We start from the raw sequence: 27,071 nt of genomic DNA, 5'->3' as shown, positions 1-27,071 counted from the left end.
AGCAGCAGTTTCATATTTTCATGGTCACACCAAAAAGATATCCAGCTCTTTTTTTTTTTTTTAGTGATGATGTTTACTCCTTCTTCCTCCTCCAGGGCAGTTTCTGACCACACAGCAAACATGTGTGTCAAAGTGTCCGGGGGGTTTCTTTGCCAGTCGGCTAAACAGCGTGTGTGAGGCCTGCCCTCCAGGCTGTTTGCAGTGTACGGATGGTCAACACTGCACCCGCTGCCAGAGCACTCGCAAAGCTCAGTTATTCCTACAGGATGGACAGTGTGTCCAACAGTGTGTCAGGTCAGGAGTCCATCCCATCACTGCTTGTTTTTTTTGGCTTGTCTTTAACTGTATTTATATGCTGTTCACACACTGAGACACTCGAAATGGATTATTCTCAGTTAGTAAATACTGTGGGAATTAAACCCTGCTGGCAATTCATGTTGAAATCACATCTTTTAAGCATCAGGCCAGATGTTTGAGACACGTCTTCTGAAGAGCCAAAAGTGCAATGGCAGAAGACGCATTTGCTGGCCTTGAGTTTGACGTGTCCTGCTCGATGTTAATGCCATTAAATTGTGAAATCCTTGAGACTGAAAGAAAATCTCGTCCTTGCTGAAGAGGTCCTCGAGGGGCTCCATTAGCGCTGACATGACCATTTGAACTTTTTGGGTGTGAGAGTTTTATTTTTATTGTATTTTTACTGCCAACAACCAAGCAGCTTTTTAGCAATGCTTAAGTACTGCACAATTGTCTGGATAAATTATTGGTTGTCCTCTGTAGAGTGGAGCAGAGCAGAGCAAAATGTCAGTCCTCTTGTTTACCCCAATAGCAGCATTCATGACGGCCTATTAAATTCTTTTTTCACGTTGCAAAATAAAAACCATTGACAAGAAGTACAACTTGACGTGTATAACAATGAAAACTAATTAATTAATTAAGAGGCTTAATACATCACCAATTATTTATAATTTCACATGCATTGCCATGGTCTAAAGTGGGAATTTGAAATTCATGCATCTTCCTAGTGATACATTTAATTTATGTACATCACACGGTGGGGTTCAACTGATGTCTGTTCTTCATCAGGGGTTATCCTGCAGGCCAGGTGTGTCGCAGCTGTGCGGCAGGCTGTGCGTCCTGTGGGAGAAATGCCACTCACTGTCTCAGCTGTGAAGAACCTCTCGTCCTACACAAGCACCAGTGTGTGGAGGAGTGTCCTCCAGCGCACACTGTCCGGGACGGGGAGTGCCAACGCTGCCCCTCGGCGTGTCAGGAGTGCAGCCCACTTGGGGAGTGCACAGGTACAGACACACAATGCAAACCATGACTCATCTGTTAGAGCTTGTTCAGTCTAATCCACACTGTGCTTTTACCTTTCTGTGGCCCTATTCAGACAGCACTGTTATGACTAGCAAGTTTGGGTGGTTTAGCCACACTAGCAACATGGTTTTAGAGATTGAACGTGTTTTTCGGTTGGTCGCTCCAGCACTTTGATCTGAACTGAAATCTCACAAGTGTTGGATAGATTGCAATTCCGTACTGTTTATAAAACTTTGGTAATCCCAAACAGAGTGCCTGACTTTCCATTTAGCACCACAGTGAGGCTGATATTGTGTTTTTAATGAAATATTGCCGTAAAGTTTGGTTCAGATGTTCACGTTCCCAAAAGGATGAGGTGTAATAATTGTAATAACTGAGAATCTATTAAGGTGCCTATAATCAATATTTTTCTCATCAGTGTATCAAATACAGTTTGAAAGGTGTTGCTTGTAATGATCAACCTGCAGAGAATTATCACCTGAATCTGCAGCTCCCCTCAGCTTTAAGGAGCTTTATAGCGACTTTCAGCTTATTGTTGTTTGTTTTTGCAATGTTGTTTTTATTCCAACTACTGTGAACAGACTCTAGTGAAATCCATCCCTCACAGAGCGAGGGCTTTTTTTTTTTTTTTTTCTTTCTCTTGCATTCCTCTCCAAGACTTTAGGATACTTAGTATAGTTCCAATGAGTTGTGCTAAATTGTTCTCCCACTCAGCACTGAAAGCTGTCCTTTGCAGGCTGTGAGGAGTATCACTTTCTCCACGAGGGCCTGTGTGTGCTAGACTGTCCCGAGAGGTTCTTTGAGGACAAAGAGCGAGGGGAGTGTTTGCATTGCCACCCTGACTGCGCTTTGTGTGACGGGCCAAACAACAATGACTGCGATACCTGTACGCACCCTGAGGCCACCCTGCACAACGGCGCCTGTCTGGCAGCCTGCTCCTCCCACACCTACAGGGACGCCACAACAGGAGAATGTGAAGGTACAACAGAAAGTTTCTGTACCCGATTGAAAGTTTTGGTTCGAGCGAACCTTGAAACACATTTATTTTGTGAATTTTATTTGTCTTATTTTCTATTATACATTGAGAACTCATTTGCTTTTAGGTTTGACAAGCTCAGAGATGCTCCATTTCACTTTGCTGTCTTCTGACTGATGCAACATTTTCTGTCCTGTAAAGCGTCCTTCATGCATTTCATACAACCAGTTTATTGTAAGTGTTTTGCACACGTTAAAGTATTTTTTTTACATTACAAAAACCCGACATTTTAACAGGAGTGTGTCAACTTTTTATATCCTCTGTACTGTATATTCTCTACTATGCCTGAGTGCGTTTCCTGACTTGGGCTCAGACAAAAATAGCAATGCTTTTCAGACAGTTAACAGGCAGCTGTCAAACCTTGAAAACAGAACAGCGATGCCAAAGACAGTTCCCTAGAGAAAGACACACCGCTCTGGTTTGTGTTATTCAGAAACACAGAGGATGGCGTGTTTCTCCCAGGAAAACGTTGTAGGCGATGCCCACTTTTGTTGCTACTTACAGTAGCTGCCAGCAGCAAGACATTTGAAAGGAAGTACTGAAAAACGGACAGTGGGTGATTTTTTTTTTTCTTTTTTTTTTTTATGTTTATTTTCATCTGAGGTGAACATGGAATGCATAAAATGTTTTCTGAGAACCCAATAGGTGAAAACTATAAGGTAAGGTGTATAACTATAGAAAAAGATGGAAATTAATTATGGTAATGGTTTATTATCAGAGCAATTATTACCATATTAAATAATGGATAGATATCAAGGGGAATCGGATTGATTCTCTTTCATATGCTTCACTGCAGTTGTGACAGACAACATCCTCTGATTCAGTCACCTCTTAACTTGTATCTCCAGACTGTGATGTATCTTGTCTCACCTGCTCCGGGCCCCACGCTGGCTCCTGCACCAGCTGCAGAGAGGGTCAGAGGCTGGAGGGCCACGGCCATTGTGTGCCATCAGCCAACAAGTGCTCGCCTCGCCAGTACGCAGACCAGGACGGGGAATGCCATCCATGTCACAAATACTGCCACAGGTGCTCAGGTCCCAGAAAAAGCCAGTGCCTGAGCTGCAACCAGAGACATCTCCTGCTCAGTGAGTCGAGTTTGGTCTTTGTACAGCTGGTGTATTCTCTCAGGTCTGCATGTCCTGGAAAGCTCTCCCGGCATCTGCGACTTGTTTGTGTAGCTCGCATGATCATTCGTGTTTGTTGGTGCAGATGGCACCTGTGCAGATGAATGCCCGGAAGGCTACTACGTGGACGAGTTGGGGCAGAAATGCGAGCCTTGCCACCCCTCCTGTGATACCTGCGTTGGAAAGCACAGCCAGGAGTGTCTCACCTGCAAAGCCCAACTATTTCGAGAGGGCAAAGAGTGTGTGGAGACCTGCACGCACGGGTAGTTTAACCTGCTCACCATCCAGCTGTGCCGCACATCCATCACATTAAGTGCAGCCACACAGTGTTGTCATTAATAAAAGATCAGCCTAGTCACATAATGTCACTGTGGACACGGCTTTTCTCTAGCTAGCTGGACAGAGGTGCCGTTTGGAGGTACAAGCTAATTTAGCCTGAGATTTAAATAGCCCTTCGTGTGGCCTGTAAAATGCAAATTAGACTAGATTTTATTTGGGGTGTGGTGATTGAGATAGTTAAGTTAATGTGCTGTTAAATTGATGTGCAGTTAAATACTCATGAAAACACAAAAGGGACACAAAGGCTATTTATTCCTGTGACGTGCCTCGCTCATACTTTCAAACCTGCATGAGAGCAATGCACCATGTAAAAAAAAAAAAAAAGAAAATAGCACTTTAAATTTATCATGCAGAACCCGTGTCTCACTTCCCTCAGTAATGGTTTGAAGTGTTTTGTTATGAATGCATCCCCTCTGTTATAGTGGCTTGGTCTATGTCATGTCTGAGTAGTTCTGGTTGTGTGTGTGACTGAGTGGCCATGGAGAGTAGTTTCCTTTGAGGACAAACAGAGCTCTAATCTCATCTCTTTTAATTGAACCTAATCTATCATAACTTTCTCACCATCTCTCCGGTAGTCACTATGGAAACGCGGGCTCAAGGATGTGTGAGAAGTGTGACCCCAGTTGTGGTGAGTGCATCGGGGCCGGGGAGGAAAGCTGCCTGAGCTGCGCTCCGGGTCTCATCTACATGCGGAAGGAAGGCCGTTGCCTGCCTTCGTGCCCTCAGGGATACTATCACGACGCTGCGCACAGGACCTGCGAGCCCTGCCACGCCAGCTGCAGAGCATGCTCAGGTACCAGCATCCACTCAGAGAGCAGCAAGTTGATGTCTTACAGATGAACACACACACACACACACACACACACACACACACGCAGAACTCATGTAGGGGATGAGATATTGATGCTGCTGTTTTCTCCACGGACTGCAGAGGTAAATGTGGAGGAGAGCTTGTGTGCTGTGCATCGACTATAGTAAAAGTTCATGTGTACTGAACATTCATTTAAACAATCATAAAAGAATAATGTAAATGAACCATACATTTATGTTGGTAAATTACTTATTAGTAGGAGTAAACTATTTGTTGGGGACTAGTTAGTATTTACAGTAGAAGGTCAGTGCATACGAGACTGACTGCACGAGTGTTTGTGTGTTTGTCAGTAGCATCAGTTCATTACTGGTTTTGATATTTTCAATAACAATAATCCAGAATATCACCAGACTTCCACTTTAAATTGTCATGTATCTGCAGGAAAACATTCCCATAGCTGTGACTCATGCTACACTGGATACCTGCTCTCAGAGGGAATGTGCGAGTCCATGTGCGACATAGGCCAGTATCCTGTAATGAAGGTAACAACACTTTTCTAGAGTTTAATTTCACAAATATTAATTTTTTATCAAAAAAATATAATCCTCATCCTGTCCCTGCCTCACCAAAATAATTACTACTAATGTTTTGGCCCCAGGTGCCATATAATGTAATTCAGACTGACTTCACCAGGAGAAATCTCAAAGAGTAGAGTGAAAATTATTATTGTGTAATGATTTCAAAATAAATCATGCTGTGAGGCAACCTTGATTGATTAAACTGAGAGGCAGTGCAAAACTTAAATTCAGTCCTTTTAGAAATGGAAGTTTTGCATATTTGGAAGCAAAGAATCAGTAGCTCTGTGTCTGGGTATGTAGGCCTCTCATTGTTGGTCTTTCCTCCTGTCCCTCATCAGGGTTCAGGACACGCCTGTGAAGACTGTGACAGTTCCTGTCTGGAGTGTCGGGGGCCCGGTCCAGCCAACTGCACCATGTGCCCGACTCAGGCCATCTTAGAAGCTGGAGGGCGCTGTTTGCTTTGTTGCCGCCACGAGGATGAGGATGAGGATGAGGAAGAGGCTACAACGCAGCAGCAGGACTGTTGTAACTGCACTGAGACTCGAGGTAGGCTATTACAAGAGAACTGAGCAGAATGGAGAGGTACGTGGCCGGGTTTGAAGTGTCAGATCTTTTTTTTCTTGAACTGATAAACCTTCTCAGGTCAACACTGACATTCAGGTTCCTCTTATCTTCTCTGCTTGTACACAGAGAGGATCTGTAGATTCAGCTTCTCTGTGTGTCACTTAAAATAACCAAGGGATCATTTCCTCGTCTCAATGTCAGGAAACAGCTCAAAATGCCAATCATGACTCGCAACAGCCCAAGGTGACGTCTTCAAATTGCTTTTTTTTTTTTCTTTTTTCTTTTTTTTTATCTGACCAATGGCCCAAACCCCCCGAAGAAAATAATCAACTTACAGTAACAGAAAAAAACCTCACATTTGAGAAGCTGGAACCAGTGACTTTTTTTCTTGTTAGATGATTTAATTGATTTAATACCTTTTTATTAAAGGTGCACACGATTCCATAAACTTGGGGAACTTGTGAGAGACAGATTAAAAAAGAGTTATCAAATTTTAAGCAGCAGACGACGGGAGGCCGAGGTATCCTGACTTTTAGTTCCTCGTATGGGTCACGCTCCAGGATTTCTGGATCTTACATTTCCCCTCGTGTAACTCTTTTCCCCATTGGATATTCCCATTTAAATATTTTATAATATAATAAAATAAATAAATAATAAATCTAAAATAAATAATATGTTTAACATAGAAACACGGGACTCTCCTGGATAGTGTAACAATCATGTATGTAGGTTTATCTGATGCCCATCAGTTTCAATAATTTGTACATTGTTTCAGAGAAATCACACTTTAGCATGGCAGATGGGTCTAAATACTACAATACCCATGAGGCTCAGGTGCCACAAACTGGGGTGGTAGCAAATTCAAAATGCTTCGTCGTCACACTTGCATCAAATGTGGCAGTATTTTACAGATTATAAAATCTGTTTTCTCAACAGCGTAATCTTTTATCTTCCACTCACCATGAGCAGCGGGACAGAATCTCAAGCTCTCTGATTGGACGCTTCGTGTTGAAATACACCTTTGAATCCACAGTTGATTTCTCCCCGCAAAGTTTTCATGCACATTTGTATTTGTACCTTCGACTTTTTACCAACAAAGCATATTTTCTGATGCAAATGTTAATCTTGCAAAGGAGAGTTTGATGCCCATTTAAGCCATAGAAGCACCAACTGTGACTTATTTAACACAGTCTGAGAAAAATTAATGGGACTTTAACTTACGGAGCCAAGGACGCCTGAAATATCTCCTCCCACTATTTGACTCTAGTTTTCAGACTTTAGACGTTCCCTCCATCATTCAGTTGTTTTGACTGGCTGAGGAGTGTATGTGTAAGTAGGACATTAGTCTAAACTTTGTGCCTGTGGGGCATTTCCAGGAGAGTGCGTCCTCAGCACCAACTTGGCATTCACCAATGATGAGGAAGGGGAGGCCAGAGGTAACCTGACAGTCTTCATCATTGCCTGCATCCTGCTGGTGCTGGGACTGGTGGCTGTCGTCTTCCTCATCAGACACTCTCGCTCCAAGAGTGCACCCCCGGACATCACTCCTCGTGGCTATGAGAAGCTGGGCTCTGGCGGGGGATACGGAGGCGGCAGCAGACATGGAGGCTACAGCTCTGCGTCTTACAGCAGCCGCGCCGGCTCCTCCGGCGGTCGCTTCCAGGAGGCTCAGTTAGTTGACATTGGTGAACGTCGCCCAGGGGGTAAGGAGGATGACGACGACGACGATGAAGATGAAGACATTGTTTACATGGGCCAGGATGGCACCGTGTACAGGAAGTTCCGGTACGGACAGCTAGGAGAGGACAACGATGACGAGCTGGAGTACGATGATGAGAGCTACACGTTCCGGTGAAGCAAAAGAAGAAATACTTTTTCTCTCTTTTCTCTCTTCCTCTGTGCTGTTTATTTCCTCCTGCCCTGAGGGACAGACCCATTTATTCTTCACTGAATATGAGTCGAACCAAATGAGACATGAGAAGCTATTTATAATGAGTTGTATTTTACAACTTATTATCCATTCACAAAATGAAATGAGCTGCAGAAAAATCCATGTCGTTTAACATTCTTAAAGACTTTTAACATAATTAAGCTTGATTTTCTAGACTTTGTTTGGAGTATGATGACTTCCCACGTATAACATAATTTATTGTGGGCATTTACTAGTTTTGACAGCTTCATTAGTCATATTATTCATCTCTTCATTAATTGTTGTGTTGTTGGATTAGCATTTTAAATTTGATTAATCATGGTATTTCTTAAGCTTTTCTATATTCTCATGCGTTTGCCGTCATTGAATTTTGATTTGAAAATGTGTTCAAATAAAGTCTTGGAAAAAAAATTGCATTAGAAGAGTAATTCACGACATCAAAGGCAGACACTGACTCATTTAGCAGCAGAGCAATTCAAGTTGAAAACAATGACTGAAAACAGAGTTCAGACTCGAGTCCATTTTTATTGAATTACTAGACAGTGATCCATAATTTCTTTGCACATCCTCAATAAACCATAGTAGAAGACTCATGGATAAGAGGACCATCAGTTATCTACGAGGGGACATGCACTGATGCACAAACGCACACACATGCGTGTGGATACACACACACACACACAAAGAAGATATTGTGCTTTACAGAGATCCCATCTTTATTTTTGACTGAGGTTTTTTTCCTGATGATCCAGGAGAAGCTGAGGAGATGATTCCCAGTTTATGTGTCTTACAGAAACACACACACACACACACACACACACACACACACACACACACACACACACAAGGAGAACATAGCTAAAAGGACATGCTCTCACATTGCACAGATAACTCAATCTAACTTCTTCCTCCTTGGTTTCAGTTTGACTCTATAAAGTTAAAATATCTTTATTTTTATCTCTATTTTTCAGCTTTAGAACAAGTATTAAGACAGAGGATTGGATTGTTGAAATGCAAAAGTTGGTCATTTATGGCACAAGGTTTTTTGGCTTCACCTTGTGCTTTTATTGTGGATTGCTGACGCACAAGTTGGCTCTTTCTCTGAAGTACTGAGACTGTGTTACCAGTAAAGGGTGATATTATTGCTTCACTGTTTTTCATGCACACAACTACAACACTACAGACTCTACAAATGGATTTGCGCAGTGCACTGTCTGCTGTGTAATTTCATTTCCTACCCTACTGTGAACGTTGATGCTACTGTGTAGGTGCTGCCAAGCATCACACTTGACTATATAGTTCTCTGGACTGCAGGTGTACGGTACAGTAGATGCTACAGCAGCCATAAAGATTGAGATCTGAGTGTTAACTATTGTAAGTTGTGTTTTCATATTAAACTCCAATGTCTAACTGACAAACACTGACTGAAACACACACACACACACACAAGCTTAACAACCCTTTGCCTCTGCTTTCCAGCTACAGCCACACAATACAACAGTGACTTCTGAACATTGAGGTGACCCATCCATTTAGGATGTTTGGGTTTAAGAGCTGCTGGCACCGGCTACGTCTGCTCTGCTGGGAAGACAAAAGAACAAAACGGAGGCATTAGACGGGTGTGTTTATGTATGGGTGACAGACTGCTGACACAAGGCCATTTCTCTTCCATGTGTGAACTTAAACGTCTTAGAGGACTTACTCTGTTCTGCCTGCTGTTGTTGGCTCCGGTCCCTGCAGAAAACTATTCACTCTTGAATAATAAAAAAAAAGAAAAAGAAAAAAAGGAGAGGTTGTTAGAGCGGGATTTATTGTTGTGATGCACTTGTATGTTGTGAATTTGAAGACACGTGCAGCTTGTGATTCAGTGCATTAGTCAGCAAGAGATTTGTGTGTAATTCCACAGCTTTGTTCCAACATTTATTATCAGTGTAATAGATCACTTTGCAATAAAGACGGGCTCATTTATTTTACAGTGCTGATAAATGAGATGAAAGTGATGCATTTAGCATCTTTAGCAACTTTTTTTTTTTTTTGCTGTCTCTTTTTCTGTAATTGCAACCATAGCCAGATCCAATTGGTCCTCATCCAGCAGAAGAGTCCCTGTGATCTAAAAGTGTGCCATCTGATAAATGAGTGCTCCAGCCAAGGATAAAACTGAGGCAGGGGCTACTGCCTCCGCAGAGGGCAGTAATGAGAGGCAGGAGAGTTGATGCTTACTTTGAGTTCTCTGCTGCTTCCTTCAGATCCTTGTCAAGTCTAGAGGTGAGAGTTCAAACGACAAGATGAATATAAAGTCATTTAAAAAGACAACTCAGGCCTGGAGGAGGTGGGCATGGACTCACCTAATGATGCACTCTGGGATCTGGATGTATTCCATGGGGATGAGTTCCTGCAGCTCGTCCAAACTGTTCACATACTTTATCTTACTGCTGAACTTGGCGCTGGGACAAGAGCAACATACACACACACGCACGCATAAAAACTAGCGCAATGACAGGCATGTGTTCCCATAAGCACACACACAACCACAAAACCACAGTAAAAGTAATCTGCTTGACAGGAACACAATTATAGTTGCTTTTTCTTTTGAAAGTAGGTTACAATTTAAAGATACTATATGCAAATATATAGCTAAATGTTGTTTCTTCTGGACTGGTGAGTAAACAGCTGTTTAATGCTAATGTTGGCTATGTAGCAATAGCAAATACATATAGCTGCTTTAAACCTGATGATGGCACTAAATGAAAAGTTGAGGGATCACCAAAGTTACTACAATTCATCCTGAGGGAAACGTAAAATGCCTGCACCAAATTTAACGGTAATTAATTCAATAGTCATTCAGACATTTCAGTAAAAATTAAAAATTTCAGCTTAATGTAGCACTAGAGGAAAAGTCAGAGGATAGCTTAAGTCAGTACAATGTATCCTTGTTGAAATCCATATTATAGTTTTTGAGATATTTTAGTCTGAACCAAAGTGGTGGATTTTCCTACCACGACAAATAAAAATAAAAATCATTTTTACCTGATGAAGGGCTTGGTAATGGCTAGAATGGTCCTGATAAACCATGACGGATGGAGAATAATGAAGGATTTCAAATTCTTCCTGAGCCTGACGACAGCACAATATGGCACATATTAGGTGTGTTCATGTTGGAGCTCATTTAACTTTCTGAAGAGTTGCATGTTTTGAGAGTTGTTTCATAGTATGATCACATAACGGGTGTAATTGAAAGGGTCAGACCTCCTATCAATCATCTGGTAGCATTTCTTCAGCCAACCAAGACCAGGCATTCTTCTGTGAGGCGTGGCTCCATTCAGGTACACGATCATGTAGTCCTCCGCCACCATCAGCTCCAGTGTGCTGATCACATACCTGAAGATACACACAAACACACACGCAGTGAAATACTTAAAAGCTCAGCAACCATAACTGCTATCCTGGGGAAAAAAAACAAAAAAAACAGTGAGACTGAAAGTGTAAAATTGTACTTTGACATTGGACTGTGTGCTCTTCACATACCTTTTTTTTGAGCCAAAATTCAACAAGATGAGTCTAAATCCATGCTAGCACTGTGCTATTGCTTCCATCTAAATGCTAATGTGAGCGTGTTAACATGCTCACTATGAAAATGCTAACATGCTGATGTTTACCCTGTCAGGATTCTCATATTAGCTAATTAGCTAATAATGTAGTGCATGAATAAGAATTTTGTCCTGATAATGCTGCTGGATGAAAGGTTAAGGGATCATCAATCATCATCATTATTACAATCCAAACTCAGCAGGATTCTTCGCCCGGGAACCATGAATATCTGTAAAAATTTCATTGCAATCCATCCACTAGCTGTCAAAAGATATAAGAGTGGTTCAAAGCGGTGGACCGACAGACAGATCGATGTTTCAATCCCAAGAGTCATACCACTAGCATGGCTAAAAATTGAAAATAACTTCTCTGTTTCTGTTGTTCTGAGTATGGTGTTCACCTCTGGAAATGAGAATATTACAACAGATAATACGAATGACAAATACATTAGAGCCAGAAAATAAAGACATTAAATCTATAACTTCTCACCATATCCCAGTGGACAAACACTCACAGTTGCCATGTATTCAAATTAATGCAACTCCAGATACCAAAAGAAAAATGGCAATGTCACTGTGTCCTTAACGTTACGTGTGTCAAAATGGTGAAATGTAAGGGCAAGAAATGCAGACCCATATTTAATTTGATTCTGAATGCCAACAATATGAGGAAATGGGAGACAAGTCTAGCCCAGTATTTGAAAAACTAGCAGCATTTTAAAAATTTCTTTCCTCTGATGTCAGCTATGAGAAATTGGTACAAATGTTGCTTCATGGATGAGCTGTTTTGCTTTGAATTTCATCTTTTTTTTTTTCCTTCTCTGCATCAGTCTCCGCAACTCAATCAGACGTCTACCTTTTTTAAAATCCAATACTCTGATTCAAGCCAAAAGAAACCATTATCTCTGTCTCATTTCTCTTCTCAGCCTCCGTCCACCTTTTCTCTCCTTCTCGATCAGCAGGGAACTTTGTCAATTTTTGACAATATCCTCAGCTACCACAGTGCTTCGAGTTTCCCCAGTAACTCCTCTAACTTCAGTGAGTTTAGGATCACTCTGTCTCTCCCCTCCTCCTGATCCAATGTCATTCTCCAGCTTACAAACCAACATCCACTCTGTTTCATGACTATTGTGTTTATCTCCCACTGACATAAAGCTGTATACTGTTCACCTCCCAGGATAGGTTCTCCTCCTTGCAAGTATTCAGACTTCAAGCCATCTGGCATCAGAAACTGCAGACACTACGGTTTACCTCCTTTCATTTCTATCCAAAACTCTCGGAAATGCCAGCTTACTCAATATCTTTCACAGAACAGCCTGTGGGATCCCAACCACACTGTCCAAGCATGAAATGCATCTGTGCCAGCACGACAGTGAAGACATCAGCATGGGAGGTCTCAGCAAACAAGCTAGATTATCACTTTATTTAGAGAGTTTTCTTTGTGTAAAGGGGCTGTGTCTGTTTTTAAAAATTAGGCTGAATCCTCGATTTGTGAAATACATTCTATGAATAAAGTAAACGTAATGTCAGCGTGCTGCGTTGCTCACAGTGACAATGCTAACACACTGATGTTAAGCAGGTACAATGTTACCATACCACAAATCTTCTTAGTTAAGTGTGTGTGTGTGTGTGTGTGTGTGTGTGTGTGTGTGTGTGTGTGTGTGTGTGTGTGTGTGTGTGTGTGTGTGTGTGTGTGTGCAAACACTTGCTAATCATCGTTATGAACGTTATGATGGTGATACATGAAAACTCAAAGATCGCCAAAGTCATGACATCCTCTGGGAACCGTGAATGACTGTAGATAATGTCGTGCTCATCCATTCAGTAGTTATAAACAGCGTGGCTCTGGGGACAAATATTCCATCTTTCACTTTGGTTCACACTGAAATGTTTAAGCTCCTACTACATGAACTTGTACAGACGTTCATTGTCCACTGAGAATGAATTGTGTGACTCTGGTGTCCCGTGACTTCTCTGTGGAACCACCATGATGTTCACATTTGTGGATTTTAGTAAAAAAAAAATTAAAAAAAATTGGATTGAGTATGGAGTTCCATGAAATTTTGTACAGGCATTCATGTTCCCTGCAGGATAAATTGTAATAGCTTTGGTGATCTTCTAACTTTTCATCTAGTGTGGCTAAAATGCAAATTAATAACAGAACTGCAAGAGCAATAACTGTAACATTTCTTAATTAAAAAATTGGATGAGTGACTGAATCAATAACTGACAGAAATTACATAGTGGGCCAGGGAATAACATGCTGAAAAAGTAAAAAGTGTTTGTTAGTCACTGCAGGGTGATACTCACAGGAAGAGGTTCTCCATTATTTCATGGTAGTCCTCTCTGTCACTGTCTGGCAGGAAACAGGCAGCAAACACTATGATGGCATTCACTCCGTTGCCATAGTAGCCTGGTTAAAAACACACAAAAATAAAAAAGGAATAAGAGAGTTGACCTTGTTCCATTGTTGTAGAGAGCTTGGCCTTAATTAGCATAGTTTTCATAATTTGATTGTTCTTTAATTTTCCTCCTTTTTGTTCTATTTATCTGCCAATCTGTGTCTCTTTTGTATGACTGTCTCTCTGTCCTGTTTCCTCTCACTACTTTTCAGATGAATGTAATTTCCTTTTATTCACCAACCCATTCATCAGCAGATTTGGTGTCACTCAGACAGAGGGTCTTTTATCTAAATGACAGAGCTGGTGATATTGACTGTTCAGTGACAGACGTCTCTTGTTTCCATGGGACGGCTGTGTGTCACTTAAGCCCGCAGCACAGAGCACAGTGGCAAGAAAATGCACTACCTGTTATGTTTATGGGCTCCAATTTCCATCAGTAATGGTAATGTGTTCGGGATTTACTGAAGGCACAGGCTTGTCAGGGCACAAGCCGTCGGCCCTTGGGTTTTAGTGGGCCCCATGGAGAGGGAGGAGAGAAAGATGGGGGCCCCTGCCTGTGAAACCAATATGGTGTGACTCCATGTATGGCCTCAATTTAAGACCCAGGTCCCCCAGCAGTCTTAATGCAGCTGCAGATGGGTAATAAATGAATGGAAACTGTTTTAGTAAGGGTTGGGACACCATGAGCCTCCTTCAGTGCTCCTTGACAAATATTCTTCAAGTCTCTGGAGCTCTGCTGGAGGGAAAAACAACATTCTTCCTCATTTGGTGTTTTATAGAGCTGTGAGTCAATTAGTCAACTGACAGAAAAATAACAAAATGCTAGAAAATCTCTGGTTTTAGCTTCTCCAATGTGGGGATTTGTGGTATTTATTTGTCTTATGTGATACTAAACTGGATATCTTTGGGTTAGGGTTAGATGTCACTTTTGGTTTTAGGAAATTCTGATTGGCATTTTCTCACTATTTTCTGACATTTTCTAGATTAATCATTGGCCGAGAAAGTTATTGACAGATTAATCGATAGTAAATGTAATGTCTAACATGTTGGTATAAAAGTGTTCAGCCTCTGGTGACAACACACGATTCACATAATTTTCATACTCAAATCATTCAGTGATCCCTCATGCCCTCTAATAGAAGCATTGGTTTTCCTTTAATCCGTCACCTGTCTATATGCTTGTAGTGAGTGGTTTTGGTCAGCGACCTCCACCCTCCATTGAACACATTCAGTATAATTTTGTCAAGTGGCCACTTTACTGCTTTTCAACCTGAATCCTATTGTTCTGATTTTCACTGGAAATGTGGGAAAAAAAAGGACATAAAATTTTCCACTGTGCTTTTGTTTGTGGAGAGTTTCCTCTCTGATGGCCAATGTGTTATGTAAAACTCAGCAGCTGGCTTCGACTGCAGCCTGTATTTCCTCATTGTTGGTTGGCTCCAGCCCAAGGTGAAGATGAGGCATCTCCAGAATGATCACCATCATTCTGCAAACTTGTTTTTCCAGCTCAAACACAACAAGTGATTCTGTTACTTTGAATTAGATATTCAGGCTGACTGGAAACTAAAAATGAAAATAATCAAGCCCACATTACTTCTACTGAATAGATGCTGTTAGTTTCAGACAATTTTCAATTTGGTTGTTTGTCTCTGTTTATCTTTGTGCCAGCAGCACTGACGTGGCAGAATTTACAATGAATACTGGGTATTATAAGAAGACTACCTAAGAATGGGTTCACATTTTTAAGTCTTTCTTAAAACAACACTTGCGTGCCTGTAGTGCAGCAGTTTTTGGTAGCTGTGACTGTTCCTCCTGCCCATGGTAAGGGAAGGAGATTCCAGTGTAAGTGATGGTTGACGTAATCCATAGTCCTCAATCTGTGTAAAAATGCACTGTAAAATTCAGGTGAAGGGAATATGACGTAGCCAGAGTTAAGAGGTTTGGTTTCAGAAGCCTTGGGGCGGGGGGGCACAATGAAGTCAGATGGTCTTCTAAAAAATATGTACATATATATTTCCTGTATTTATAGACAAGTTATGATGAAGTTGGTTGTCATGGATTCCACAGTAGTGTACCAAAAATATGTAATACACCATGTAAATACTTTGATTATTAATACACTTATCCCACTAACCTGATACATTTTGATGCAGAGGAGGTTGAGGGATGTTTTCTCAGCCCTGATAGCATCTGTAGATCTCCCTCTTAGGTAACATACAGCCCCAGCTGGGGGGCGCCAGTCTAAGAATCTCTTGGGACTGCTCTGAAGCCTAATTGCTGTGAGTGTGAGTGTAATACTGAATGCAACTCACATGAAATTACCATGCTAATCAGCTCAGACCTTTTCCCATCTGAATTTAGTTGTTCAAAGACAAACTTGAAAAAATGTGAACCCTGTCCTTTACCTGGATATTGAGAATGACCGTGGCATTTCATTAGCTCAGCCACAGTTATGATGGTGAATTAGCTCTTTAATAGTCACCTCCATGGGAGATGACTCTCATGTAGGGCTCAATGATCTTCATGTTGATGCGGTGCTCCTGCTCCCCAATGATGACCGTCCTCCACAGCTTGCCATCCTGGCGCTCCTCCTCGGCGCTGTATGTTGGGATTGGATCATAAGGCTCACTTGTCCCACTCCTACCGGCTGCATTCGGGTCTGATGTGGAAAAAAAAAGCCCATTTACAATTTGTTTTGACATGGCATAGTAAGAAAAGCACGAGTGTTACTAATAACATTAGTGATGGCTCTGTTCTATTCAAGTGTCCCAGTAAACCGTGACAGTGTGACAGTGTGAACATTACCAGCACCTTGAAGCTGAAGCAGCTAAATGGAATTCAGCCATTGTTAATTTATTCATTTATTATTAATCTATATATCGTCTACACCTGTGGGTTTCCTACTGTGACATGTCAATCCATGTCTTTTTTTTCTTCTTTAATGAGACTTTTTCACCATGAGTTTTAGTTAACAAAATAAGGGTCTAGCAAGGAAATTCAAATTCAAAGACTCTGTAAGGAAGGAGGGGAAAGCTGCAAACTGAACTAAAACTCATGACTCCAGTGCAATTTCTCAACATTTCAGCACATCTCGCCTCCTGCAAGATCGTGATGACTCAGGACTGTGTGGGGGGTCAAATTGATCTTGGTCCTATTCTGAATAACCCACCTTCCCAGTCTGTTTCGTGGTCCGTGTAGTCGAGGTAGTCCCCCTCATCTGGTGTGTCAAGATCGTCGACATTAATGTCAAGATCATCTGGCGTCTCCCCCAAGTCGTCCTCGCTCTGGTCCAGTGACAGGCTGATACGAGGGGCGGACAGCTTCTTTCTCTGGGAGGGGCCTCCTTGCAGGGGGAGAGAAGTAGGAGGGACTACAAAACAAAACAGTACATAAAAGCAGTTATTCACTTGGGCCATGATGATCTCTGATGGATATCACAATCTTTATATTCCTTTTTGAATGATGTTGATGTTGGTTTGCGTAGAAGCTGACTCACCTGGTCTGCCTTCGCCCCCCTCAGAGTTCATTTTACTCTCTGATGCCGGGTCCATCCCCAGGAGGACCTGAGGAGATAATTACAGTCATTACACTGACTCTTATGATACAACAACAGACCTGGAGAGTAACCACTTACATAATCCATCACCTGTGATTCCTCTACAGCTAATGATTTACAAACAGGAGCATTAATCTGATTTTAGTGTGAGGTAGACCTGTTAAAATTTCACTTTGTAACTACGTACATTTACTCAAATCACTGTACATGAAGATAAATTCGAAGTACTTGTACTTTACTTGAGTATTTCCATTTCATGCTACTTTATACTTTTACTCAACTACAATTCAGAGGGAAACAATATGCTTATTCAACTACATCCATTTGACAGCTTTAGTTAATAGTTACTTTTCAGATTAAGGTTTTATATACAAAACAAATGAGTTAACAAAGTAGGATGACTGTTACTTTTCAATGCATAACTTACTTGTAATGGATTATTTTCATATTGCAGTACTGGTACTTTTATTTTAGGATCTGAATTCTTCATCACTGAAAACTAATTTCTTAAATATTGTTTCTTTACATGAAAACATGATAAAATAGTAAATAAATAATAAAGTCTGGTTGTTGTGAGCAAGAAATACTATGGTGCCATCCATATCAAACCTTTTGTTATACAGTCAAAATAACCTGGTAATCTCTTTTTATTTTCTTGTGCTTCTGCGCTTGTACAATATGATACACTATAACTATTTATTATGATTTGCATCAAAGAGATCCACACACACCTGTTAATATAATGCTGTGAGTCAGAAAACAAATGGGCGCGATGGAGAGGACTTAGATTTTGTCAGTGATACCCAACAACGACAACAACAACAACAGACCAATACAGATACATCAGACAATATTAATATACGTATAATATAATATAAATACGTTACTGCAGATATACTGGTATCGAAAAATGCTAAGCTAGGTTTGAGGTGAAGTCTTTATGACATAGTTTGTCGACCAGAGAGCAATGACTAGGTGATGTTTTCAATTGTAAACTGTCCAACTTATGTGTCTTGGTCACAGTTCTGTAAAAAAACAAATCTTATAAACAAATCCATGTCAAGATTCTTGCTTATATAAAAAGAAAATTACTAGCGGCCAATGTGCATTAATCAGATTTTTTTTTTACTACCGTATGTTGACATCAGTATCTGCCTCAAAATCCTGTATTGGTCGGGCTAAAGCACAAGAAGTACAAGAAGCCCCCAAACGCTAGAATGTGTTAAAATATGGTGTAATGATTTTATTTGTCTGAACAGATATGTTTCCATAGTTATCAGGGAACAGGGGTAGTAATGATAAGCGTGGTAAGGTGGTAGGGGGGAGAAAAGGGGGAGGGATGAAGGAAAAGAGAAAGATTTTGAGGTTAAAAGGTCATCTTCCCCTGTGAATAATCCCTCCATTTAAACCGGAGGAGGGGGAGGATGCTGAAGGGGTGTGGGGGAAGTGGGGTGGGGGGGTGGGGGCTGTTACATCATGACAAGCTCACTCCCCTCCTCGCTGCCTTTTTCTAGTGCTGATTCGAATCGAATGGCTGCACGCTTGCCTGAGCACAGATTGGGCAGAGATGCAAATTCACAGTGAGTCACGTGTGCTCATTCGCACGAACAAGAAACATCCTTGTTCCTCCTCGGTACACTCAGCCTGGAACAAGGAAAATGTGATTGCATTAGCAGATGCAACAGAAAAATGCTGAATGGCTGATCCCTGTACAGTGGAGGTGACTGTCATGCTGACAATTCACAGAAATATGTACAGTATGTGCAAACTCACTTACACATACACAGAGATAATAAGCACACAGTGACACACACTCCTACACAGCAGAATAACAAAATCAGCATCATCCGTTATAAGCATCCTCCATGGAGGATGCTGCTGCTTCAGATCCACTTCCACAGCGCACCACAGTGCTGATGACAGCAGCCCCTCCCTCCCTCCCTCCCTTCCTCTCTCTTCCTGTCTGCTGGCTGTGAGGGGAAAAAAAGAACATATCCCTCTTTCTCTTCTTTTTATCTTCACAAGATAAAAACCATCTACTCACCACTGCTGGGGCTCGGGAATGCGTGTCCTCCTGCGTCTCAGAGCATGGATGTGCTTCCAAGATCCCTGCCTATTTCCTGCTCTCAGCCTCTCGGTGGAGATGCTCAGCTTACAAACACCTCACAGCTTCCACCATTTTGTGGTCACATGATCTGGGCCATTACCAAATAAGGGCGATCACCTGCTACAACAGCTCTCTGCCACAGCAGCCTCCTCAGGCAGTGCAACTGAACGGGGGATATAGGAGGGTGTGTTTGTGTGTCATTATTTTTCCTCGACCGGAGGGGATAAACTCTGTGTGTATGTGTAGGTGCCATTGTGTTATTATTACCCGCGAAGAGTGAGAAACTGCTGTTAATGCCTGACAGAAGATTTGTAAGCCTGATTGTGCAGCTACAGGATTTGTATTAGCCCCCAGGGTAAAAAAGCAATAACAATCAAAAACGAGAACATTGTCAGCTTCATGTGCTGATAATATTCACACGATTTACCACATGCTGGTAAGAAAATAGTAACTTGATCCAAAACAAATATCTGACGCTTTCCCCTTCTGCTGTTTGTAAGGCAACTTCAAATGTGTCCTTTATATTCTGCATTAGCACTGAACTTTTCAACCCTTCAACAAGCAAACTACAGCCACAAAGCAGATAAAATCAATAGTACCTAGACAGTCTCTGCTTCCGTGTGGAAACAGGCATTGCTCTCGCCACAGGTCTAACCTCGCTGAATGCCTCTTTTCACTTACCACTGCTCAGTCCCAACAGTTACACAGGAAGACAGAGATCAGCCTGTCAGACCTTTGCACATTGCTGGCTTGTTACAAAGGTTGTTACCAAGGCACGACAATCATTGTGGCCACGCCTGGAGCTCGAGCAGAGTAGGGGTTTGCAAAAACAGCCTTTGATCCATGAAATGGATTAAATATATTTCTGTATGTTTTTTTTCTTGTATTTATATATTTCTGATGTAAAAAAAAAAAGTTTTTGTACAAAGTTACTAGAGAAATAAGAAACCAGAATCCAGTTTGTTTAAAACACATGTGGTTTTAATATCTATATTTTGTGAAAATTAGTGAAAAAAAGAATAATTTCATAGGCTACATGGTTGTTGTTGTTGCAGACATAAATATAAGCTAAGGCATTTGTACTTCCCTGTAGGCTATCCTTTACTTCCTCCTCCCAGAGCTGTGAGACAAGGTGGATTGCATACTTGCAAGATAAGACTTGGTCAGACCAGTTTCATACCAGTTGCTGATTATCACACCAAAATCTGAGAAAAGGAAATAGTCTGTAACAGTGGAGTTTAAACATTAACTGACAATGCAGTTGTCCATTTCTCTTCTGTAGCAATAGAAAATATGCTTTTTTAAACATCTACTGCATGATGAACTGTGTTGAAAAAAAAAATGTACACAGACACACACTGTCTGTGTTATACAGTACTGATATGAACATGCCTTACCTGACATAATAGATAAAATGTCCACAAAAGTGTTACAACATGGGACTGTAACCAGCTTTCTCGTTCCTAAAGGCGAAACCATCACTTTGTCCTACAACCTTGCTTACTCGAGGTTGAACTTTTCAAGGTTATCTCTGAAGAGCATATTTTTGACGTCTTTGAAGACGATCCGGATGTTGTCTGTGTCCGTGGCGCAGGTGTAGTGTGAGTAAAGGGGTTTGTGATGCCCGCTGTGATGCTCCACGTACATTTGCAAGATGAACTTTTTCGCAGATTCAACGTCACACGGAGGCCCTGTGTCGTCACAATCAGAGGGAATCAGTGTAATTGGAGGAAATTACACTCCAAGAGATGCACAACAATAGACAGTCAGTACAGTAGTTTACTCTATAATGTGAGACGGTTGTTAGAGAGTAGTGTACATGCCATGGAAAAAACTTTGTTTGTTCTATTGTGGGATTTTACACTCAATTAATTCAGCAACTAACAATTATTTTCATCATTGCACTAAATAGGAAGTGATTTCAGGCTGAATGCTGTTTTAACACACGCACAGCAAAAAGAAAAGAGCATGCTTTACCACTGAACGCTGGGAAGTAATTTGCCAAATGAGACTGTGAGATTTTCTCATTTAGCAGGTCTGTTTTGTTCAGGAAGAGGATGGTGGAGGACTCGTGGAACCAAGGGTACGAGAGGATGGTCTTGAACAAGGCGAGGCTCTCTTTCAGTCGATTCTGAAGAAGAGAGGGGGGGGTAATCTTAGACAACAGAAAAGTGTCGCCTAATTGGACAATGCAATTTCATGGGAAAAAAATGAAGAAGAACTTTTGGACAGCAGCTAAAGCCAAGAAACAAGAAATCAAGACTCAAATCATAAGCGTAACAGACTTTTGAACTTACATCATTCTCACTCTCATAAAGGACCTGGTCGTACTCGCTGAGGGCCGCCAAGTATATGATGGAGGTGACGTTCTCGAAACAGTGGATCCATTTCCTCCTCTCTGAACGCTGACCACCCACATCCACCATCCTAGAGACACATGACCATCGGCTTAAGTAAAATATAAAAGCTCCTTGACTACTAAAGGAATAATTGCTATATTATATAACATGGCTATTGAAATGCTGGTTGAACAGATGAACTATCTGAATTTTTTTTTGTGCCAAATTATTTCACCAAATCTTCAGATTTCATTAGAGCTCATCAGTCGAGATTCAAAACAGCATCAGAGACTTGGATGCTATAACCAAATCAGGGAGATAATTCTTCTTCATGTGTTGTTTTAGTCTGAAAATCGTCATAATTTTCCTTATATTTTTGCTGTGGCACGTTATACAGTATAAGACCCTACCTGAAGATCACTTTTGAAAGGTCGAAGGGGTACTCTATGATGCCTGTGGTAGCGACCCTGACCCTCAAGATGTCCTGCTGGGTCGGGATGTAAAGCGGCTCTGTGATTCTCTCCAGGTCGTTCAGGTAACTAAAAAGTTAACAATAATGCATTCAGTTTATTATCCTGACACGTACCTAACTAGATAGACAGGAACATCTTACAGAAAACTTGTTGCACTTGTTCTATCAAAGATTTATCAGCATGAATCCACACTCACTATTTGAGTTGATGAATGCAAAATACAGCACAGCAACAGCTTTGGTTCTCTGGGAGAGCCTTGGGTTTATGTAAATGATCTGATATGAATCATATAAAAGTCTTACTATTTGGCAGAGTCGGATAACTGGAATTCCCTCCGGCGGTCGTAGCATCTTTGAACACCGTGGTCATTCCACACTCTTCTAATTGCATCCACCTGCAAGTCCGCCAGAGTGGACACCTGCTCTACCTCCACTTTTCTCAGCGTCTCGGCGTGCCTCTGACACACACAAAACATCCACAGGGGATTTTTTTTTAACACAAACTTTGTACCTTTGACTGAATTAGAGATTTAAGAGGCTGAGAGCTGTGAAAAAAAATCCAATTAGAATAATTCAGTGAACAAATATTCAACAAAAGCTAATTTTTGTGTGTGGCTCTTCTGATGGCAAGGTCTGGTCAATAGGTTGGCGACCACCATGTGGATCCAGACCAAATAAATCAACAATTAGATGTATTGCCATGACATTTTGTAGACATTCATGGTCCCGTGAAATTTGTAGTTTTGAGCGAAATGACTCAACAAGATGGTGAAAACCAAGCATGTTGACATTGCGAGTATTGTTACAGCCTTGTTAAGGTCTCAGTGTCACATTGTGCTTCATAAAATGCTACAGAAGACTTCAACACTGTCTTTTTTAAAAACGTGTACAGCTTCTCACAATGTTCTGGTCATCGATGAAGTCAATCTCTAGAGTCTTCATGGCCTGGATCAGAGCCTGGATGGCCGTGACGATGTTCTGAAACACCAGCCGAGTGAAACCTTTCCTGTCAGCTTCACTGTATCCGCTGCCATGGATGATCCTCATCTGTTTGATGAAAGTGCTCTTCCCACTTTCACCAGTCCCTAGGCAAATGAGATGAATGAGACCAAAGGATGAAAAATGGAATAAGATCAAAGCAACGCCAGAAATAGGACATCTGTGACATGCACTAAAAAAAAAATAAAAATCGGAACTTCAATCAGCTGTAGCTAGACAGGATTTAAGCAACAAAACAAACAAAAAATGCTGCATTCTTTAGACTGAAAAAATAGTCTCATGAGTTTAAGTCTCACAGGTTGTAATATTTTTTTTCCCAAGCCACAGAAGTGAGTATGTGTGCATGAGTGAATGCATATGTGCTTGAATTCTCCAGGTGTATATAAACCACCATGCGTTCCTTTGTTTCTATAAAACACCACATTACTAATGTTTTATTTGAATAATTTATGATTTATTTGTTTCCTTACATTTGTTTGGAGAAAAAAAAGCATAAAAGCAGATAAAGAACCAAAAAAATGAAAAAATTAAAACAGTGGAACTTTCCCAAAATCTAAAAGAAAATATAGAGGGGAAAAGTCATATAAACAATATAAATTAATGTTGCATTTGTTGCTGTGTGTAATTGAGGTTTTTCTGCAAGGTACAAAATGTGTTTCATTCTGTCTTTGTTAATGGACACTGAAAGTTCGCATTTGATCCATGCAAGTCAACATGTCCATCATCAGCCATGTGTCCTTGAGTGGAACAGTGAACCGCTTCCTGCCCACCAGTTGTAAATTACTCTCGATAAGAGTGTCAGCTAACCACCTAAAATGCCTAAAAATGTTAACCATTAGACTGACCTTTACAGCAGGATATTGTTCTCCAAACAGGCTAACTCAAGTTGAAGTTTAAAGTAGTACTGACCTTTAAACAAAGTCCTTCATGTCTAATGTACTGTTTCCAACATAACCAATAGCTTTTATGTGGGCTGTTTTGATAGTTCTGGGAAGAAAACAGGCCTCGTCTGAAGCTGTTATGAGCTGTAATATATTTCATAATGTATTTACTCATCCTTATGGTTGCCAAAATGTCGCTCTGCACTGTCTCACACCTTGTTCTCTTTTTTTGTGTTCTGCACTGCTAACATGGCTGACTCTTTTTTGTATGTTGACATTTCAGTAGGAATGTCTTTTGCAATGACGCATTATTATTTGAGACCCTAATGTCTTGTGAGGAAGATGTCTATGAAACTGAAGGTCTGCTCTTATAAAAACATGCAGTACTCTAGTTTGAGTTGAATGAGAAAAAAAAAAAGCTTATGAAGCTTATCAAGCTACAGACTCATCAGCATTTCACCAACTATTTCAAGAATGCAAAGGGTAACCTGCAACTACAGTGAAGCCAAGGAAAACAAACCAAAGCCTCGCTATCTATTGATCCAGATTGTTTTTCATTTCCTGGGTTTGTCAGCTCACTTCTGTTTAATTCAACTCAACTCACAACATTTCCAAAAATAATAATGCAGTTGCTCACAGTCTGCAAATCTAAATGATATCATGTCACTTAAAACTACTTTCTATCAAAGTCTGCCCACCATCTATATCTGCACAGACACTCCTCATGGAGTTATTCTCTAGGTCATGACATCATCTATTTGTGGGTCGGACTGCTGCTTTGGCCTAGACTGAATTATCAGAGAACAGACAGAGGACATTTTTGATTTTGGTGAAATGTCTCAACAATTATTTGATGGATTTCCATGAAATTTAGTACAGTTATACTCCCTTCAGAATGAATTGTCATGATATTGATGATCCCTTGCCTGGCCTTCTAGTGTCATCATCAGATAATATGTTTAATTTGTCCAATACTTTTATGAACAAAATTAATTATATTTTCATCACCCTCAGCTGCTGCGACTTTGTGTTCAGTGCCAGTTGGCTATTTAGTGCTACCATCATAAACTAAGATGGTGAACACTGCAGATATTATACCATCATTATAACATCAGTGAGCATGTTATCATATTAGTGTTACCATTTCCCATTTATTTCATTCATCATCATTTAATCATTTTCATGATTCAATATTCTCTATAAAATATCAAAACAACTGTAAGGTATTGTTAAAATTATAGATTTTCTTACATAACAATAGCTTCTAGAATGTGTTTTTGTTGAGATATACAGAAAAAATTATTTAGTGTTTTTTTTTTTTTAAACATTACGCATGATAACACTGACTATCTACATGTCAAAACATATAGGCCTAATTAGTGTGATTACATTCACCTAAGCTGTATCCATTTTATATGGAATCTGTATCAACCTAATATGATAAGTTTCTAGTAACTTCCTAGGTAGTAGTAGTGAACCATCCAGATTTTAAGGGAATATAATGTCCACGTGTGACTGACATCCTGACTGGCAGTTGAGCAGCTCAAAGGGTAAACATGCTGTAGCTCATTATTTTCTAACATTTTCAGTCGCAGTGAGTGAACATGAGGACGTTAATGACTGAACTCTGCTGGCACTCACCTAAAAGCAGCAACTTCAGCTCCCGGTGAGACTCTCTCTTATCACGACGGAGTCTTCTCTCTATTTCTCTGTGTATCCTGAGTCTCTCCAGGTCCTCGTCAGACATGCAGCACTCCTCCATTGTTATCCAACTTTACCAGCTTCTTCTAGTTAAACGACGCCACAGCTGAGGGGGAGGGGGTGCTTAGTGAAATGGATGGATAATGATTTTTCTCTGTCCTGCCAGGGAAACTTCTGTCCCGGAACAGGTGAGTTGGCGACTTTCTGCAGTCATTCTTCCTCATGCAGGATCCAGTTCAGGTGCGTTTCACATTCCTGTGCAGGGGAGGAGTGAAAGGCAATACAAGTTTATATGTATCTGCTTACAGATTCAAACTCCCACGGGTCGCGGTGTCTGAAACTCTTTGTCCTCAGTGAGTTACAGTGCAGGAGGGAAAACATAACAGCCAGCTGCAACATACTACCAACATCTCTGTGTAAATGTATTTAATCTACACCAAAAACACAATGGCACCATTATAAGTCTTACAATACGCGAAGGTGTTAAACGAGGAACAACTCTGGTTGAAAGATTCAGCTTTGTTTCACGTCTGGTTATAACAAGTGCACCTTGTTGCACCTGTAACCAAGGGCGTATATTTGGTCTCAACATTGGTAGGGACGCAACAACGCCACCCCTTCAAAAAAAAAGAGATTGGCTTTTTAATGCCATCAATCAAACGGTTCATTATCATATAAGATCTGAATTTACATTTCGCAGTGCCCATAAGAAAATGCAATAGATGTACATATTTAGAATTTCCATTTATATGTACATATATAAAATCATGTATGTATTTATGGTATAATATGACCTTTTGTACCTTACTATGCTATTACTTTTTATGACTTTTTATGCCTTACTATACTATGCCGTTTTATGCCTTATTATATTATGACGTTTTTTCATATTTTTATGCCTTACTATACTATAAGATTTTTTTCAAATTTTTATGCTTTACTATACTATGACATTTTTATTCCTTAATATACTATGTAGTTTTATGCCTCACTATACTATGATGTTTTATGCCTTATTATACTATGACTTTTTTTCAAATTTTTATTCCTTACTATATTATGATGTTTTTTGATATTTTTTATGCCTTACTATAGTTCAATCAGGAGAGACTCAGATATTAAAGCAAAAACACTTTATTTCCATGTGCAAACAGCAAGAATGAGAAGTGAATAGTCTTTGGTGGTTAGACCCTGTTGTGATGTCATCATATTGGAATGAGGGGGAAGATCCTGTGCATCATGTAGGAAATCCTAGGAAATAAAGTGAGGATCTGGATGAAGAGGAATGGCTTCGGATGAGCTCCACCTAGGCGCTGGACATGAGGCCA

At 40.7% G+C, this 27,071-nt stretch overlaps 3 protein-coding genes across 6 annotated transcripts in view; 1 reads left to right on the top strand and 2 right to left on the bottom strand.

The window, feature by feature from the left end:
- LOC111239889 (proprotein convertase subtilisin/kexin type 5-like) overlaps positions 1-7,624 on the top strand; it is a 28,218-nt gene extending 20,594 nt beyond the window's left edge. Inside the window, exons 29-37 of the mRNA XM_022769827.1 lie at positions 96-294; positions 1,084-1,298; positions 2,054-2,296; positions 3,202-3,438; positions 3,563-3,740; positions 4,392-4,609; positions 5,069-5,169; positions 5,544-5,751; positions 7,146-7,624. Of these exons, the coding sequence (XP_022625548.1) occupies positions 96-294; positions 1,084-1,298; positions 2,054-2,296; positions 3,202-3,438; positions 3,563-3,740; positions 4,392-4,609; positions 5,069-5,169; positions 5,544-5,751; positions 7,146-7,624 (2,078 nt within the window). The remainder of the gene's footprint in view (positions 1-95; positions 295-1,083; positions 1,299-2,053; positions 2,297-3,201; positions 3,439-3,562; positions 3,741-4,391; positions 4,610-5,068; positions 5,170-5,543; positions 5,752-7,145) is intronic.
- A 600-nt stretch (positions 7,625-8,224) lies between these two features.
- LOC111239884 (protein prune homolog 2-like) lies at positions 8,225-20,092 on the bottom strand. 4 transcript variants are annotated; one of them, XM_022769815.1, is made up of 12 exons: positions 20,033-20,092; positions 19,289-19,514; positions 17,185-17,251; positions 16,858-17,058; positions 16,171-16,347; positions 13,597-13,699; positions 10,946-11,077; positions 10,727-10,813; positions 10,045-10,143; positions 9,920-9,958; positions 9,402-9,452; positions 8,225-9,280 (listed from the first exon to the last, which is right to left on the bottom strand). In XM_022769815.1, exons 3-12 carry the CDS (start codon positions 17,237-17,239, stop codon positions 9,247-9,249), a joined length of 978 nt encoding a protein of 325 aa, XP_022625536.1. In that variant the 5' UTR covers positions 17,240-17,251; positions 19,289-19,514; positions 20,033-20,092; the 3' UTR covers positions 8,225-9,246. The 4 variants fall into 4 exon arrangements, with proteins under 4 accessions (XP_022625536.1, XP_022625539.1, XP_022625540.1 ...); XM_022769818.1 differs by having other exon boundaries at positions 8,225-9,277; XM_022769819.1 differs by lacking the exon at positions 10,727-10,813.
- A 235-nt stretch (positions 20,093-20,327) lies between these two features.
- LOC111239871 (guanine nucleotide-binding protein subunit alpha-11-like) lies at positions 20,328-25,830 on the bottom strand. The gene is made up of 7 exons (XM_022769793.1): positions 25,684-25,830; positions 23,063-23,247; positions 22,466-22,620; positions 22,101-22,229; positions 21,649-21,778; positions 21,329-21,482; positions 20,328-21,042 (listed from the first exon to the last, which is right to left on the bottom strand). Exons 1-7 carry the CDS (start codon positions 25,802-25,804, stop codon positions 20,852-20,854), a joined length of 1,065 nt encoding a protein of 354 aa, XP_022625514.1. The 5' UTR covers positions 25,805-25,830; the 3' UTR covers positions 20,328-20,851.
- Positions 25,831-27,071: the final 1,241 nt, after the last annotated feature.

This window comes from Seriola dumerili, unplaced genomic scaffold, assembly GCF_002260705.1.
Source record: "Seriola dumerili isolate Sdu_G_001 unplaced genomic scaffold, Sdu_1.0 BDQW01005691.1, whole genome shotgun sequence".
Taxonomy (NCBI): domain Eukaryota; kingdom Metazoa; phylum Chordata; class Actinopteri; order Carangiformes; family Carangidae; genus Seriola; species Seriola dumerili.
Note: the sequence above shows the minus strand (reverse complement) of the source record. Positions and strands in the feature narration are given on the sequence as shown.

Bases quoted from the DNA above. Each gene is read 5' to 3' on its own strand.
- LOC111239884 (XM_022769815.1), bottom strand. From the start codon at position 17,239: ATGGACCCGGCATCAGAGAGTAAAATGAACTCTGAGGGGGGCGAAGGC. The intron at 16,348-16,857 runs GTGGGTTATTCA...TTTCCACATCAG, and splicing joins CCACGAAACAGACTGGGAAG to ACCCGAATGCAGCCGGTAGG. The intron at 9,959-10,044 runs GTGAGTCCATGC...TCTCACCTCTAG, and splicing joins ATCCCAGAGTGCATCATTAG to ACTTGACAAGGATCTGAAGG.
- LOC111239871 (XM_022769793.1), bottom strand. From the start codon at position 25,804: ATGGAGGAGTGCTGCATGTCTGACGAGGACCTGGAGAGACTCAGGATA. The intron at 22,621-23,062 runs GTGAGAAGCTGT...TGTGTGTGTCAG, and splicing joins TCATCGATGACCAGAACATT to AGGCACGCCGAGACGCTGAG. The intron at 22,230-22,465 runs GTAAGACTTTTA...TTAACTTTTTAG, and splicing joins TTATCCGACTCTGCCAAATA to TTACCTGAACGACCTGGAGA.